This window comes from Cyclopterus lumpus, chromosome 14, assembly GCF_009769545.1.
Source record: "Cyclopterus lumpus isolate fCycLum1 chromosome 14, fCycLum1.pri, whole genome shotgun sequence".
In the NCBI taxonomy this organism is placed as follows: domain Eukaryota; kingdom Metazoa; phylum Chordata; class Actinopteri; order Perciformes; family Cyclopteridae; genus Cyclopterus; species Cyclopterus lumpus.
The window spans coordinates 16,936,166-16,953,591 of record NC_046979.1 but is presented as its reverse complement, the minus strand read 5'-3'; the positions used below and the strand labels follow the sequence as shown (position 1 = coordinate 16,953,591).

General features: G+C 42.9%; 1 protein-coding gene across 9 annotated transcripts in view; it reads right to left on the bottom strand.

Annotated features, from left to right (window-relative positions):
• The window catches only part of LOC117742576 (RNA-binding protein Musashi homolog 2), a 221,202-nt gene that overhangs the window by 200,092 nt on the left and 3,684 nt on the right, over positions 1-17,426 (bottom strand). For all 9 annotated transcript variants that reach the window (XM_034550081.1, XM_034550080.1, XM_034550082.1 and 6 more), the window contains exon 5: positions 9,046-9,087. In XM_034550081.1, coding sequence (XP_034405972.1) covers positions 9,046-9,087 — 42 coding nt within the window. The remainder of the gene's footprint in view (positions 1-9,045; positions 9,088-17,426) is intronic.

The following is a 17,426-nucleotide window of genomic DNA, read 5'->3' as shown; positions in this document are numbered from 1 at the left end:
ATGATGCGGGATTGTTGGAACACTTTGGTGAATGCTCGCTGTTTAATTAGTGTGTTTATACACACTCGCAACCATACATGGTCACACAGTTTTAGGACATACAAACACCTTGTTTATTCAAGTTACATCTTTTTTTTTTTTTTACCCCCCGCTGCCAGACTGTGTTTGCATCTTAATTCTTCTCTAAGTTGAATTAAATGCAAAATCTAATCTCTGGGACGCGTACGTACCCAAACAAACACAAGCCATGGAGAGCCCGCATTCAAAACACAACACAAATTTATCCAGATGATAAAATGTGATGTGGCTGACACTGCCTCCAATGAAAAATTATTGGCATGCGCCAACATGTCAGCAGTATAATCATGAATGATCGGCGGAAGAGAAAGGTCACAGCTGAGGACCGAGGGAAACAGCTAAGCTCTTTAGCGCCTTGGCTTGGATACAGTAATTCAGTATTGACGACTTGGTGTCTTACACATTTATACTGTATGTTTTTTAACCATACATATTGACACATTGCAACAGATGCTGCTTGCATTGTATTTATTTAAAAAACATGCCATTTTATTCGATCTACATTTAGTTTTAAAAATGGGAAGAAGAAAAGCTGGACTCCTTCTTGCCATGCTTTGTTTTTAGCTCAGCCCTCAAATTCTATCTACTTCCTCTGATTACCAACAATACCACGCACATGTTCAAAGTATGGCTTGGGATTCTTATCATAAGCAATTTGCATTGGAACTACTTTAGAAATGTGGCATAAATATGCTACATTGTTCTATGCTAATACTCTTGAAACACTTATATCCTGTCAACCTTTTTCTATCTTTCATCGTTTATCAAGACCCATCTGTGGAAGTGAAACAAATAGGCGATAACCTTTGGCACGTTTTAATTAAACAAAGAATCAACGTTCTAAACGCGCTCTGCTAATTACATAATATTTATGCGTCAAAGTGACAACACTAACCTTCTGGTGAAGATATTTCGGGGTGGAACACAAAGGGGAAAAAAACACAGCAGAGAGTCAAATAACGCAACTTCTGAAATATGTAATTACAGCATAGAATACGTTTCCGTTTGCTGCTCGTTATTTCTTGTCTAGCCAATCATGTTTGGTTATTATTAGAGTGTTTGCTCTATTGGCTGCGCGCGAGCAGTGACTAAACACAAGACTGGTTTTGGTGATGGCAAGTGATGGCAAGCCATGCCCCCCCCCCCCCCCGGCCATTAAAAGTGACACCGCCACAATAAGTACAACGAGGTAGTTATATAATTGCGGTTAATTAAAGGGCTGTAATGTTGCACCCACTGTGGATACAGTGGCATGATGCGCACAAGCAGTTGGAAGTAGAAAAAGGCATTGCTATTGGCCGGCCCTATTAAATCACACTACCGACAACTGCACAGCTAATAACCCGGCAGGCTTGTCTTTTTGAAGGATTATCTTCCTTAATCTGAGAGGCTGGTGACCCCAAAAAAAGACACAACGTCAACGTGAGAAAGAGCAATCTGGCCTCCGAGATTCCAATATCTTACTCTACAATGACAACTGGATCCAATCATGGCAGAACACTTCAGTGAGCCAGTCAGGCAATCCTCCAATCAGACAGACACGTCCAACACAAAATGATCAGGCTTTAGCTTCACAGCCGTCTTTACAAAAATCCCCACAAAATTTTTTAAAAGGTGCTAAATTCGAGTCAGAGCATTAACATCGAAGCAAACAACTGTTTTCTAGATACAGATATAGCAGAGTAATGTCTACCTGAGTAAAGGATGCGTGTGTGTGAGAATCAGAGTTTCTCTGTGCTTTGTTTAAGTCGACACACATGCATACGAGTCCCTATGTGTGTGTGTGGCCCTTTGGCTGGCCTAGGCTAGCTAATCGCTGGCGCTTTGCACTGCGCTTATACAGCGGTCAAAGACACACCCCCCCCACGGGTAAACACCGTTGTTTCATTGCACCGCTACAGATTTTAGCACCGTTAGTTAATAGCCGCCGTGAGAGCACTGCGGAGGCAATCCCTCACTGAATTTATTTATTTAAAAATGTATTATTTATTTATTTTTTATATATAGTATGTTTTAAACCTCACTCTTAGAGTTGATGCAGTAAGAAAAAACATTAACGTTAAAAAGGAAACACATAGGGGATAATCTTTGCTTTCATAAAATATTACTCTTATACTGTAGTCTTATATGCTCGTTTAGAACCCCACACTCATGTTGTGGTATGGGAAACTCTTAAATGGTACGAAATATATATAGTGCAGATATACTATTGTATGTCATCTGCAGAAAAATAACCATGATTGTGTGTGATAAATTGTATTTTATTCACAAAGGATTGAAAAATTGTACTTTGAAAACACAAATTGTACACACATATATTTGAAATGCACTCATCGGCCAAAGACACTCTGAGGTGATGACTCTGTACTTCTTCACATTTGCTGGGTGGAGGCTGGGGGAAAAAAAAAAAATGATGTCCATATCGCGAGAAAGCCGAACACGGCTGGCTAATCCACCTGTCACATAATCGCAGCGCTCTAATACAGAACAGTGCTGCAGCTGTGGAGGGCCCAAGGTCAGAGTCACTGTTGGTTTGTGCTGACCAAAGCCACTTAGATTGTCTGTTCCGTTCTTCCGACGCTGGCAGACCGCTGGATGTTTCATCGCGGCTACCTGCAGTCGTTTTCTTTCCTCCTTACAGTAACATACACAATGGATGTTAAAGCATTGGTTGCTGCCGTTCTCCCAGTGACTGGACAGAAAGCCACAGAGCCGCTGTTATAAACATGCCACATGTCTTTTGGACGGATAATAACAAATTAAAGCCCAATACATCTGCTCTGGTTTACCTAGTACACATTAAACTAGGGTTTAGGTGTGTGCTTGTATCTCCATGTGTACATGTGTGTGTTTGTTTGATAAGAGGTCTTGAGAGCTACAGTGGAGGACCATGCCCTCCTCTCCTCTCCTCTGCTCTCGTCTCCTCTCTATCCTGGCTAGCAGGCTGTCCTCATTACTGTCAGTCAGCATCAGGTTTAGCAGTGCCAGGCTCCTGCACAGCTCTCTGTCCTCTCTGCCCCGCCAGCACTAGCCTGCCTGACCGCTGCTATTGGTGAGCATTGTGAGAAACCCCCTCAATCCCCTAGAAAACCTAATTACTCTCCACCCGCAACCAAGGAGACCGGAGAAGGAGAGGGAGGCAGCGAGAGAGAAAGAATCACAAACACACAAACACACACACACACACACACACACACACACACACACACACACTCCATTTATGAGCGCTGGGGCAATTATTCAAACAAAAGAAGTGTGTGTTCATATTATGTCTGCGGTAAAAAAATAAAATAAAAATAATAATTACGCTAGCGTTCACATTTACACATCATTTATCTTCCTACCGAAGCAGAAATACTGACGCGGGGGAAGCCGGAAATAAAATTTAGAGAGAGTGCAAAAACACACGAAAAGCGCATGCATGAATCAGACTGAGCATCGCTTTGACTGGGCCTCGCCGCTAACTGGGTCACTCAGTTGGCGATTGTGTCCGACCACCAAACAAACAGTCATTCATATGTCTGTGCTCTGGCCCCATTTTCATCTGGAGCAGTTCCACCGAGGCCACTGAAAGCAAAGGAGCTGGCGGGTCGGGGATTTAAACCCATCTCCGGCTTCGGCACAGCAGCCATTACCACAGAGGGGGGAAACAACTCCTCGTGTCACCCTCCATCTCTAAAAGTGTGGTTTATTTATGTTGGCTGCACATCTTGGGGGTGGGGAGGCTGAGCGACAGTGTAGAATTCCCATCAACTCGCTTGTCACTTTTCCGTCTGTCTCGGTGCATTTCGGTGACAGTTGTACAAACCCATTTCAATGGTGCATTTATTTGGAGCAATACGGCAAATATATCCTTTTTTTTCCCCCAGTCGGACATCGTGGCCGCTCGCCGGGATAAGACCCGCTCCGCGTGCCTCGAAAATGCGACGCCAAGTTTCGTCACAACGGAACAGCCTTCCGCCTTTCCTCCGCTCCGTGTGCCATCACAGTGGAAATGCCTTGAAATAAGAAATGAACTTCTTTGTCGTAATAAATATTTCGGAGGCCTCGATGTCATAAACTGTGAAGCTGAACAAAGATATTGATACGGCGTTCTGTCCTACGTGGGGGGACTTTTGTCCTTGAATATTTCTTTCACACTGGTGCAGCTGCGCGGATCTGAGTTGGAACGGGGGTGGGGAAGCTGGTGCTTTTAATAAACTCACAGGGACATTCAAAGGGGCTGGCAGCTACAGAGGTTTCATTTTCCCAGCAGTGAGCTGTGTCATTTAAAATAAGGATCATTTTTGAGAGGAGGAATATCATAATGCTAAATCTAGATCAAATAACTGAGCACGGTGCAAGACTAGATTCGCAAAGGCCTTGTAATCTTGAAAGATGGAGGAAAAAAAAAAAAAAGATTAGGGAGGTGAGCATAGAGAGAAGAAGACCGAGCGAGAGATGAAGTGAAAGAGAACGATGTAAGAGAACAGCTACAAGTTTGTTTTCAATGTACAAAAAAACACCTGTGCCTCTTTAATACAGTATGCGCACATGTGGTCTTGTGTATGTGTGTCTGTGTGTCTGTTTATGTTTCACCGTATGAAAGGCTCAGGGGATTAGAACGTGTATTTACTTCATGCAGGATTATTATTAGACGTTTCATTAAAACTTAAGGACAGAAATCTCCGGAACCACAAAACCCACAAGTCTTTTCTGCAGGTAAGAACACAAAGCACACACTGTCAGAGAGAGAGAGAGAGAGAGAGAGAGAGAGAGAGAGAGAGAGAGAGAGAGAGAGAGAGAGAGAGAGAGAGAGAGAGAGAGAGAGAGAGAGATAGCGAGCGAGCAAGAGGAAAAAGAAGAAAAGAAAGAGAAAGAGAAGACAAAGAGAGGGCTCTCCAGCTGCCAGAGAGAGATGGACACTAACAACATACAGCACACGGTCACAGCTGTCACGGGTCAATGTCTCACAATGACCTCAACTCGTGCACGAGCACATGCAGTACTTCCTCCTCACCAACGTAAAAGACGTTTCAGGAAGGAAAACTGAGGGTAGCGAGCCAGATGAGCCGACTCTTCCAGAAACATCGTCCCGGCTGTTCTCTGCGCAGTAGGCATTCATTCATGCACAGAGGAAGCGTCTTCTCTCCGCATCATACAGACACCGTGTCAACCTGCTCGGGGATGGCTTACACTCTTTATGAGGAGCAAGAGGACGTTTTAAAAAAAGGGCTACGCCCATTGCTCTATAAACGGTTGCTGCTCCTTCCTTTCATTTCCATAACAAGCCATCAGAACTCATCTCCCACTGAAGTGGCCGCAGTCCCACTGGCAATTAAAATCATGCTGGGACATGCCATGGTTGTGCGCGACTCCGCGGCGGGGAAACAAAAGCAGCGGCGGCAGCGGTAATGACGGCGACAGTCGAGTGGCAATTCTCGAGCAATGTCGGCGGAGGCCGGCCGCTTTGATTCCTCCAGGAAACAGAGAGCAGGCCTCGTTGTCATCTTTCAGTGTGAGCCTTACCGGGAAATATCAAACGGTGAAACCGCCTCATCTCATCTCTGTCTTCTGTACCACTTTCTATACACTGACATAACACTAAAGGGGGCATGCAGGGTTGTTGTTGTTTTGGGGGGGGTTTTGTACAAGAATCGGCAGCGTCTCAACAGGTTTGTAATATAAAAAATGATGAGGCGTAAGATGTTAAAAAACACTCTTTAATCATTTTGGTGTATGAACTCAAATATTTGTCCCGGAGTCAAAAGGTTCAACATTTGGACTTCTGAGGCATCCCATTCAGCTTCAGCTCATGTGGTTTTACACAGAATGAGGATTGCTGATTTGGCCCATATTTCTTACAGCGTGGCTGTGCCAATTAGGGTTCCCTTAACGGACAGGGAGTAACGATTGGAGTGGCCAATAACTCTTTCAACACACAGCACACACGTGTCAGTATCTGCAGAGGTATGTTACGATGTCATGGCAAAAAAAAAAATCGTATCTTGTATTCTATCTATATTTTCAGGAATAAGGTATACTCATAACATATATTATTGTTAATATTTTTGCTATGAATAGAGTGGATCGAGATGGACTAAATGTTGAGATGCTGAAACCTTGGATATAAACTGGTATTCTAAAGCTATTTTTATCTCACAAAGCCACGACTGACCCCCAAGCCAGGCTGAAAAGGCTGGGAGGAGACGGGGCACAGGCCTATAAAAGCACCTTGCGTCACATCGCCATTGTTGAATCCTTTTCTTTCTCATCTGTCAGTCATCAACAGAAGAGACCAAAACCCTGAATATCTTTGGACGATACCTTTGACACGGCGTGTAAGCGCCGCCTTCATTTCCGATACAAAACGTTGACTTTTTGAGTCGGAAGATTAGCTTCAGTCGTGTGACAGTATTCCTCCGTAATGTTCGCTTAGCGCCTTCTCTTTGATTGACAGGACCTGCACGTGGTCTGCCCTTGGCGCCCTTGACCATTAGCCAGGTGCCGTGGTTCCCAAAAATACATCTGCAACCGGTCACTGATTTGTCATAAAAGAACATACTAATGTCTTATGACAATAACCTACGATTCAGGTATAATATTAGCCTTAAAAACATAAATCGTTCCCTTCAAACCTCTCTAGATTTGTACGTACCTCTACAAATCCTCTGACTTTGTCATAGATGTCAAATCAGATTTAAATTAAATTACGTCTCCCTCGATATATGGCCTAATGATCATCTGCTGCAAACTCCTTCCCGTCGGTTTCCTGACCGTCTCTTTATAATGGAAATGTCCATGTTCTGGGGCAGTGTCAGTTATGCCTGCTGATACAAGTTGTTTTTCTCTGTGATCCTGTCATCCCGGTGCAAACACCTTCAGTTGTTTACAGTGAAATGTCCTCTGTGTTCACCTTCACTTCCTGTCTGTTTTCAGCACCGCTCTACGTGCTGTACATACTGTATAGTTTTACCACACCGCAGCATTTCGGGCAGCAGTGGAGGGGGTGGGGTCATCGGTGGGGTTACTTTGCGAGGTCATTGTTAGCCGTGAGAAAATGAGCGCTGATTGGTGGCGTTGCGATGTGCTCCCCCGAAGCCCGTGCCACAGAGGCACCTGCCAAGACGGGCTTCTTTAAACAAGACCGAAAGCCTATTCAACAGCTGCATAAGCAGCCGGGCAGGCGGACAGTGGAGGAGAGCGGGGGACAAAAGAAAGCAAATGCAAAACAGTGAGGACTTGCTAAATGGGAAACACAGAATTGGACTTCTTTTTTTTTTTTAAAAAGGGTCTTAAATCAATTGAAAATAAAGTACAAACCCATGCAATGTTAATCTATCTGGCTTAATCCCATTGCTTTAAGACCCTTTATAATCCACATTCAATACATCCATTTTCTTCCCCAACAAGCTTGCCCTATAGCCATTGTATAAATCATCTGTACGATGCAGTGCATTATGTTATAGTGTCATTATTTCCCCACACAGGGAAGAATGACAAATATGTTTAAGACCGGTAGGTCAGCTCGACATATTGCATTTCCTTGTCTGAGTCATTGCTAAAAAGAGTACAACACTCTTTAAAGAAAAGATTAACAATAACCACGACAGCGAGAGGAGTTTCTTGCCCACAGAAAAGGGGAAAAAAAAGAAAAACGAAACGGAAGCATCATCAACCATCTGAGCCGTTTTATTGCACCTTGGACTTTCACGAGCGAGGCTCCGAACAGCGGAAGTTGCAGCGAAACACTTGGTGTGTGAGAAAACGTGGAGAAACACTAGTAGTTTCTCAACCATATGCCGATATCCTTAAGTCACCATGTGCTCTGGCTTTGAAAGCCTGCGCTGCCAATTCCTCATTTGAAACCTGACCAACTCTTCAACAATGCCTCCCTCTGATCCAGCGGGAAGGAGAAAATCTATTATCGATTTCCACCTGGTTTAGGTGGAAAAAGCCCCGATAGCGGCCGCTGAATAGCGCCGACGCTGTACTGTGCCTTCCCGCTGAAGCTGGGGGATGGTGCGAGGGAGCATGTCAACAAAGCCCGCGACTGTGCCACGGCACCATCTGCACGCGCTGAATATTTAATCGTCAATAGAATGGCTCAAAGACCAGTAATCAAGAAAGAGGAAACGATAATGTGCACCACGAGGCGGGCCCTCGTCGGGCGACTTCCTGCGTGATTGGAGTTTGGCTTCTCTTTTTTCAAATCGCCCTTTGTTTTCGATGCTAATTGTGACCATCTCCACACGCGGGCACCGCAATTAAAAAGGCATTTCTTAAAATCACTTGTGTCGTTTTTCGAAGCCATTCAACGCCGAGCGACGAAAAACGACTCGACAGACGCGTAGTTCAGCCAGTCAATGCAATTCGTCACCGTCAATGAGGAGTCCCTAATCCTTCCTTTCATTTGAAAATGACATTAATGTGCATGCACCTCCAAAAAGACATCCAACAGCCAACACGGGTCGGGAACATCTTGAGCCCACTTCCTGTCAGTCACGACCCCTTCGAGCCAACACAGGAGCTACCGACAGAAGCTGGTTTCACAATCGTACGCCGTCGCATTAACACGCAACAAAGACTATTGACGACTATAATTGGCCTTTTGTAATAATAAGAAATAATAATAACAATAACACAGAGTTAATTTCCAAACATTTGGCATTAAAAACAACCATAATGAGGGATGAGATGCAAACACAGGCGTAAAGGCACAAAAGGAAATATGACGATATAATAAACAATCAGGTAAAATAACTCCATAACCTCAATCATGGCGAACATTTCCCACAAGTCTTATATGTCCAACTTTAATTGCTTTGGTGAGAACAATGGAGGCAGACTCTGCGTTTCTCTACAACAACAAACAGACAACCACCGCCTCTTTGTATCTGCGGCAGGAGCACACAAAATTAGGTAAGCTGGTGACATGAGACATAATCATTTTCTCCGAGCAGGGGTTAGTGACCAATTTATTCTTACCTTAGGCTGGGCGCGACGTGGAAAGGCAACCTTAGGATCAATCTGAGAATGAGAAGAGAATAGCAAAATTGTTGTCAAAAGAAGAAGAAGAAAAAAAGCTGCGATATTCAAACGGGTGAAGAAAATGTTTCCAAAATTGTACGCTTAGAAAAAGCACACGGTCACATTTTTTAAATCCTCTGTGGTCAGGAATAAACACTATGATCTTAATACATATTCAAAGCTTAATGTATTAAAATGTGATATTTTCTACAAACAGTGTTAATTTATCCGAGCCATTACGGTTTACAGGGGCTACATAATCAGCCTGTGGCGATACAGGCAGTCTGCTTTTGAATTTGAGAAGCTTTTTTTTTTTCTCTCTCTCTCTTTTTGACACTAAAGCAGAATTCAAGAGCCGTCAAAATTATTGCAATTATAAATTAAGTGCAAACGAACGGCCCAACAAAGTGGTGGTAAGAACATCGGAAGGGGGGTTTTGGTAGCACAATGGCTTTGCCCAATAACTGCTTTGATTTCCAGTTACGCAAGTCCGTCTGGGTCACCAATGGGGCCGCAGACCTTTAAGCTATAAGCAATATACACTTCACAATTCCGTATCCTGAGCACCGACTAATGGCCGTACAAAACGTGTTATTATGAGGGATAACCGACGGGAAGATAAACCTGCCTTGCCCTTTGATGGACCTCAATGACACATTCTAGGCACAATACACTGACCAAGAAATGTGTGCTCCAAAACTATGGTGTGTGTGTGTGTGTGTGTGTGTGCGCGCGCGCGCGTGCGTGTGTATATATATATATATATATATATATATATATATATATATATATATATATATATATATCGTACAATGTTTGTTATTGTACGTTATGAGGGATATATACACGTATACATGTAGGGATGCACCAATATAGACATGATATGGAGCATGCACTGGATCAAGTAGCTTGGGTATCAGTGACAATGGGGCCGATCTTTTCAATTCAAGTATACTATACATTATATACTGGGAATTTACTTCCCGTTTGAAGTTATGACCACGTTGTTGCTGCACTAAAAAGATTCAGTTTTAATAAAGACAAAACAATTCAGTAAATGCATATTTATGCATTTATTTGTTACACTTAGTTTAGACAAAATAATAATTAAGAAAGCAATGTTCAAACCAGGCCTGCCGTTGCCTCACACACACAAACAAATTATCCCACTTAACACTGGTATCAGATCGGTACTCGGGATCAGCCGATTCCCAAAGCCCAGTTTCCGCCATCGTTCCGGGGCTGAAAAAGTCTGAACAACACATCCCTATTCGGCTGGTCGTGGTCACAGCACAGAGTGGCTTTTATATTAGGCAGGAATCGCTGATTGAATATGACAGGGAGAAAATGAGAGTCTGAGGCCACCGACGCCTCCAGATATTGCCAAATAACCAGGAGGATGCGTCAGATCAGCCTGTTTCTCCATCTTATGCTTGTTATCTCATTAGCTACATTTTCCTCGTTAATTTCACTGGTAGGAAGGTGCGTGGTGCGTGGTGCGGGGGGGGGGGGGGGTTCTCATCAACCTTGCACAATGAAGAGGAACTATCTCAAACAGCCATGTCATCCTAAATTGTCCTTGCCTGGTTACCAATGAAATTGTAAAAGAGAAAAGATTAGCTTTTTTTTTTGCCGTAATATTACTCATTTATGTTCCTGAGAATCCTTTTCATGTTGCTCCATATTTTGCAACGTTTTTCAGCTGAAATATCTACAATTAGTGTACCAATTCTATGCTTTCATGAGAGTCACTACTTCAGCACAGATGGATATATTTAGGAAAAAGACATTGCTTCCTGCTGCGGAAAACAACGGAGAGAAAGTGAATTAAGGAACACAAGAACAAAAAGACACCATCTGCACGGATCAATTAAGCCAATGAGACCGACTACGTTTTAATGCGTTTGAAGGGAAACCATGATGTGCAATGTCATTGTCATCTTTTCCCGTCAGTCTCAGTTATTACGGTTATCTTTCTAAATCAAGTCAAAATGAGAAATGAATTCAATAACACCTGGGTACGGCAACCCTGCTTGTAATGAATTTCATTTAAAGATTTGTTTTAGCACTTAGCCCCAGGCATAACCAATTCAAACTCAATTATTTTGTGCACCCTATTCGAGCAAAGACAACACATTATGCCTCGAATACCAAAGTCCTGTATGCTTGGTAATGTATCTCACTTTTTAAGCCTATACACAAAACATATCAGACCTCATTTCAACATAATGTGCAAACTAATTGTTTTTCAGTCCTGCTGAGAATTTCTATTCACAACGAAGCTTCCTGTATCCCGGCGCACAAGAGAGCTCTTAAACACAGCAGCGATGGGGGTCATATAGTTTTCTGTCAGTTGGAAACATTACAACTACCAAAAGGAGCCAATTATATGCACAGAGTTGTGTTCAAAACCAGCCTACTGCAGATTGTTTAAATCGCACTCCAAATTAGGCAAAGAGGACTTACTAGCCAATCCTTCTGAGAAATCCTGTGGCAGCACCTTTTTAGGTCACAACTTATGATGAATGACTCCTTTGAGAAATCCGAACATGAGGAGGGGAGGTGTAGGAATTGTTTCCCCTCGGTTTACATATTCACGTGCGCGGGGTTTTAAATTGGAAAGTGGCTCCCCACCGAAGGCCGACAGCTAAAGTGTGCGCTGCCCTTTGCACTGGATGAGCGCACCTTTGAACCGGAGACTGTCTCGGTTTCACATGATACTTCCTTCCTGAAACATTACACACACACACACACACACACACACACACACACACACACACACACACACACACACACACACACACACACACACACACACACACACACACACACACACACACACACACACACACACACACACACACACACACACACACACACACACACACACACACACACACACACACACACACACACACACACACACACACACACACACACACACACACACACACACACACACACACACACACACACACACACACACACACACAGTCCATTTATTTTCCATGAAAGTACTTTTCTTAATGGGTTTAGGGGGTTTGAAACACTCTATTGCCCTTACTTTGCTATTGCCTTTGACTGTCATGTTCACAGTCTCCACTTACATCTGCTGAACGCAACAAGTTCAGGCACACTCTCTCTGTGGTTTGTCGAGATGGATTCTGGGAAACAAATCGCTATCTAGTGTAAAAGTAGAGGAGACAATTCCTAGGGAACACGTGCAACAAAAGGCACATTAAAAAAAAAAAAACATAAATTGAAGACCCATAACTCCGGCGTAGAAAGATAGCCTCCCCATCCAGCTGTAGCTTTATGGTTATCACCTAGTAGCAGTTAAGGTAGTTTATTAATCCCCCTCAAGGAAATGTCTATCATGGCAACATCACAAGCAGCGCATGCAAACTAAACAGCACATGGATATTTGGAAACCTGACTCGGAGCTGAATGAACAATCTGCTGTGAATATGGACACGCTCCACCTTTGAACATTACGTTTTATTGGTTGCCAGATTAGCTGCTCAAACGAGGGAAACCGACACCATCAAGCAGGTAAACACCTGGAATGTACCTTCTGTGTATTGTTCGTTACTGTGGAAGGTCGTTTGGGATTGTTAAATCCATTAAGGAGCAGAGCAATAAACTTTACTTGGACTGACTGGACTCGTATACAAGAACAACTCCATTGTTGTTATAAGTGGTTTTTTTGGGGGGTTTTTTTTACATGTTGCAAAAGTGGAAGGATTGGAAATGTAAAAGGGAACCACGGCAATTTACAGATTTCTTACATGATATTCCACAAAATATCAGTAAGCGTGAACAAAGCTATCCCACGTCCACAAACTCAAATGGGTGATGTCAGAGTTAAAAGTGTGAAACTTAGACGAATGTATTGGGAGATATGTTCTAAATATATATGGCTACATTCAACTCTTGAAGCTAAGTTTGACAATTACGTCTCAGGTTTCCGACAGAGTCGTGTTCAGAAATATTGATGGAAGCCTTCCTAAACCATGGAAATAACACATTGGAACTCCTAATCTAGGCGACGTTCCCCTTTAAACAGGTCTCTTGCCAGGTCAGGAAAGTGAAAATATGTACCTAATGTTTTTGAGTAATTAGGATACTATGCAGTTACTGTATACGTCATCTAATAAATGGGTATCAATTGCCATCAAAGGGTGTGGCAGCTCGTGCAGCAGCCTCCACCTCATTATGTCGTTGAGCTGCCCACTCGTGTTGCTTCGGGCTCCAGCGTTTGTCTACCTTGAACTACGGAGCTGGATGTGCGTCAGGAATCAAGGCGTTGTACATGTTTTTGCAGGATCATGTTCAGTCCGGTTCCATGGTACCACAAAGGGTTTTGACACAGCAGCAGTGATATGGGGGGGGGGGGGGAGGGCGGGGTTTAGCCAAGGGTCAACTGCAATCAAAATGCGCCATTGAAAAACAGCTAAACGTTTTGAAACTCGGACCAAATTCACACCTGTTAATTATTCCACGCACACTCGGACCCCTGGGTACCATCGGGATTTTGGTGAAACCAGTCACGCGTGTTTCGCAAATCTTTCCCGGCTTTTGGGGAAACTCCAGATAAGGATACGCTACCCGGAGAACTCAGGATACTGTGTTGCGCAAACACCTTCTCTTTTGTTTCCCCTTCAGGTTTCTAAAGATAGCGGGAAATCAAGACAGCCCCGCATGCAGGTGGTTATTAGAAAATGATGGATATCGTTTGAATGCCGTACACAGGTCCTGGTTCTGGATTTGGTCCTTATTAGGGATGTAATGTTTTCATGCAGCTTGAGAAACGTGGATACTACTGCGGATGTTGACGCGCCCAGTGTGTTCTTTTTAACAAAATATTCTTACCGGCAAAAAAGGGTATGGTTATTACAGGCATCTGTTATTCACAACTGTCTGCACTGGGGTTCTTTTGATTAAATTACAGTAACCATCTAATGGTAACAGTACCTCTTATGTACAATAGACTGGCAGCCTCTAAAACTATGGCATTTAAGGGACTCCGCAATTAAGGTATGTTTGCCTTTTACAATGCGGGTATCTCACATCTGGAGTTTACACAGTCGAGTTCATGCGGAGCATAGGAGTGTGACTATAAGACACGCTAAAGACGCCCTACTGGTGAAGTGGCTGCATACCACCCTAACGGGACTTTTGTTCTAATTAATAGTGTCGGTGCACCGTTCTCATGCGATGATCTCACACAGAGTTCCTCACATCATACGACCCGATATGTCAACATAATAAATGAGAACAGACCGAGAGGAATCCCCTCTCCATCTTTTATCTTCCACAACCTTTTACTACAGGGTCTCTGTGGGCCGCTTCTGCATGCAACTGTGGAAGATCAGGGCTGAGAAACAGCCTATATCTTAAGTTCACATCTTAAAAAGAAAAAAGGATTTCTCGTATTAATGTGGCTCCTGGGTAAATGCTCCTCCTCTCTCTTAAGACATATCTACAGTGGCATGATGGTTGTGGTGTTTAAGCTAAAAAGGGGAAGCAAAAAAAAATAAATAAGGCTTATCAAAGATTGCAGCTTTTTCGTCCAACTTAAGAGCGCGAGCAGGTCCACAGGTGTGCCTTCGCGATACCAAATAGACAAGAAATTAAAACATAAATATTTCCTATCTGTGCTGTCAATCTTTACAGATTTGTATTTTATTTCTGGGGGTGGATAACGCCACGAAAAAGGTTTGTTATGCTCGTCGCTCCAATAATGAGATTGTTTCCAAACGCTCGCTCGAGGAGGAAATCTTTTTTCTTTATATTATACTAAAGGAAATATGGAACACCATGATGAGCATGATCCAGATTCGGTGGTATTACACAAGATATTACATTCCCGCCTTGACAAACATTTGATGTTCTGTGTACCGACAGGAGACGGCTACAGCGCAAACTAATAACGCCTTCAGCCATAATTAACTGCAGAAGACAGAGCACCTGCTGTACTTAAACAAGGGCACATCAGGGTTTAGCTCACTTTACTTCCAAAAAAGTTTTGAGATCCACCCAAAACAGCTGTTTATCCACGCTTTCCCACCAACGTTCCTCTTGTATAGCATACACTGGCCTGGGCCGTAAAGGCAATGAATGTATGAAAATATTGATGTGTGTGGGATTTACAGTAAGCTAGATTTGAAACCGTATCTTTGCTGTTCAAACTAAAAATAAACAATAAAATGATGAATTCACAACATAATCCTTAGCAGGTCCCTGAAGAATTGTTATAAAATTTTCTTTTTCCATATATTCCGCTTTCCATTAAGACCGTACTAGAAGCCGACCTGGATTCAATCTACTGCCTTGTTGAGCTCTCAAACTTCTCAAAACGCAAAGTCGTGTTCTACGTGATCTGCCCTTGTTCAGGCCTTTGAAAAACATCCCCAGGAACAGATGCTGCACGTTGCATTTTCTAAACTGAACAAAAAGCATCATGAAAAATGGTAAATATGTTCTGAATTACTGGCATGTGTGTTTTGAAGCCCCAGGCTGCACTTCCCCATATGTCTCATTCACATTCATCCTAGTCTGGGTGTTTTTATAACCGGACAAAAGGCTGAGCGCACGCTTGGGGAAAAAAAAGAAATAAGAAAATACTAATAAAGAATAAGAGGACAGCTTTGACTGTGTGCATGTAATCTCACATCCTGGCATTTTTTGCGGATGCTACGTTGATTCTATAGTTCGACAACTCTTTCATTCTCAATCGCAGGGAAACGCTGAACTGAAGTTCCATACCGTAACTCTTTGTGAGAGATCAATGTAATCAAAGCAAGAACTGCCTGTCTGATTTTTTTACTAATATTTCTGCATGATGATGGCTGCATTTGTCAGGAAGCCACATTGGTTCAACTCCGGCATCACACTAGATTATTTATTTTTATATATATATATATATATATATATATATATATATATATATATATAATTGAGATGAACCAACAAGGAAACTAAAATGTAAATTAGGTATGATTTCCACTTTCCCTGTGCGAATAATGTGACTCAACTTGTTCACAGCCACAGCACCTCCAGCCACTCGCGCCCTTCAAGGTTACTAAGGACAACAAAAAAAGAAAGCCGGTGCGGATTCAGTCGAGCGCCGCGAAAGCGGGAGGCCTCGTATCGAACAGACATCTGCAAGCACATCAAGAGCCACACGCGCTGGACCGGTCCCGTTCCTTTTCATTCGTGCGGAGCAACTTTGCAAAAGAGATATGACGGACCGTAATGCAATGCCGTCTTGATAGCGCGAGCATTAAGATACATACAATACAACGGCGCGGCAGATACGGCCCGATGACTAATAGTGAGGAGAACAACACAGACAGCTGCCTTAGGTCTGTAATCTTCTATTGCACCCCGGCGGATAACAACAGCACATTAGCAGATAGGAAATATCTATTTCTGCTTGTATTTGAGTCAGGATCTTTGGTATTTCAATTAGACTGTCAAACACTCATCCGATTATAAAAAATGTCAAACAAATGTCAAGGGGGGGTATGGAAAAAAAAACACATGACCATGGCAGCAGAGCAAATAAATCATACACAAAAACTAATTGTTTCATTAACAGATAGGATTGCAAATCTTATTTGAGTCCAAATCTGTTTAAATAGACTGGGTCCAAAGTCAATAGTCAATAAAAACCTATGTATTTGGGACATCCTTTGACGAGGAGCCTGTAAACACGACGCCCCCTGATAGAGTCTGGCTAGGCTTCTCTCGCACTTCATTTCCTGTCAGCTCTATACTGTATCCCATCCTATAAAGAAAAGGCACAAAAAAAGAAGCCCCCCCCCCCCAAAAAAAAATACCTCAACTTGCTTGGAATGAAAATCCACTTCAACAACTTACCGGGGTTTTTTTTTTTTTTTCCCCAGAAAGATACTACCTGACAGGAGGTAATGATAAACATTATGAAAAAGGAAAGGTTTCGCAGCGAGCCTCGAGTGACTTGCCAATTATATGAGGACAGATGTGCAACAAATGTAGAGAACTTTGCCGTTGCTTGTGCACTAAGGCCACAATTCGTAGAAAGATGATGATTAGATGTCAGACTTTAAAATGTCACCGCTCACTTCTCAGGGTGAAGCTCTGTCAGATGTGAAGAGTGTGACATAAGTCTGCCAAATATGACCTACAGCCTACGATACAATTGTCTGGGTACGTATCTGTAGCTGCAAATGTTCTGTGTCTTTCTGTGGATGTCTCAAAATGGTCATTTTACATTACAAATGTTGCATTCTGCTTAATGTGCTTCAGAGGAGCGAGGAAAAAAACCTGTGTCTTAACCTCGGCATAAATAAATA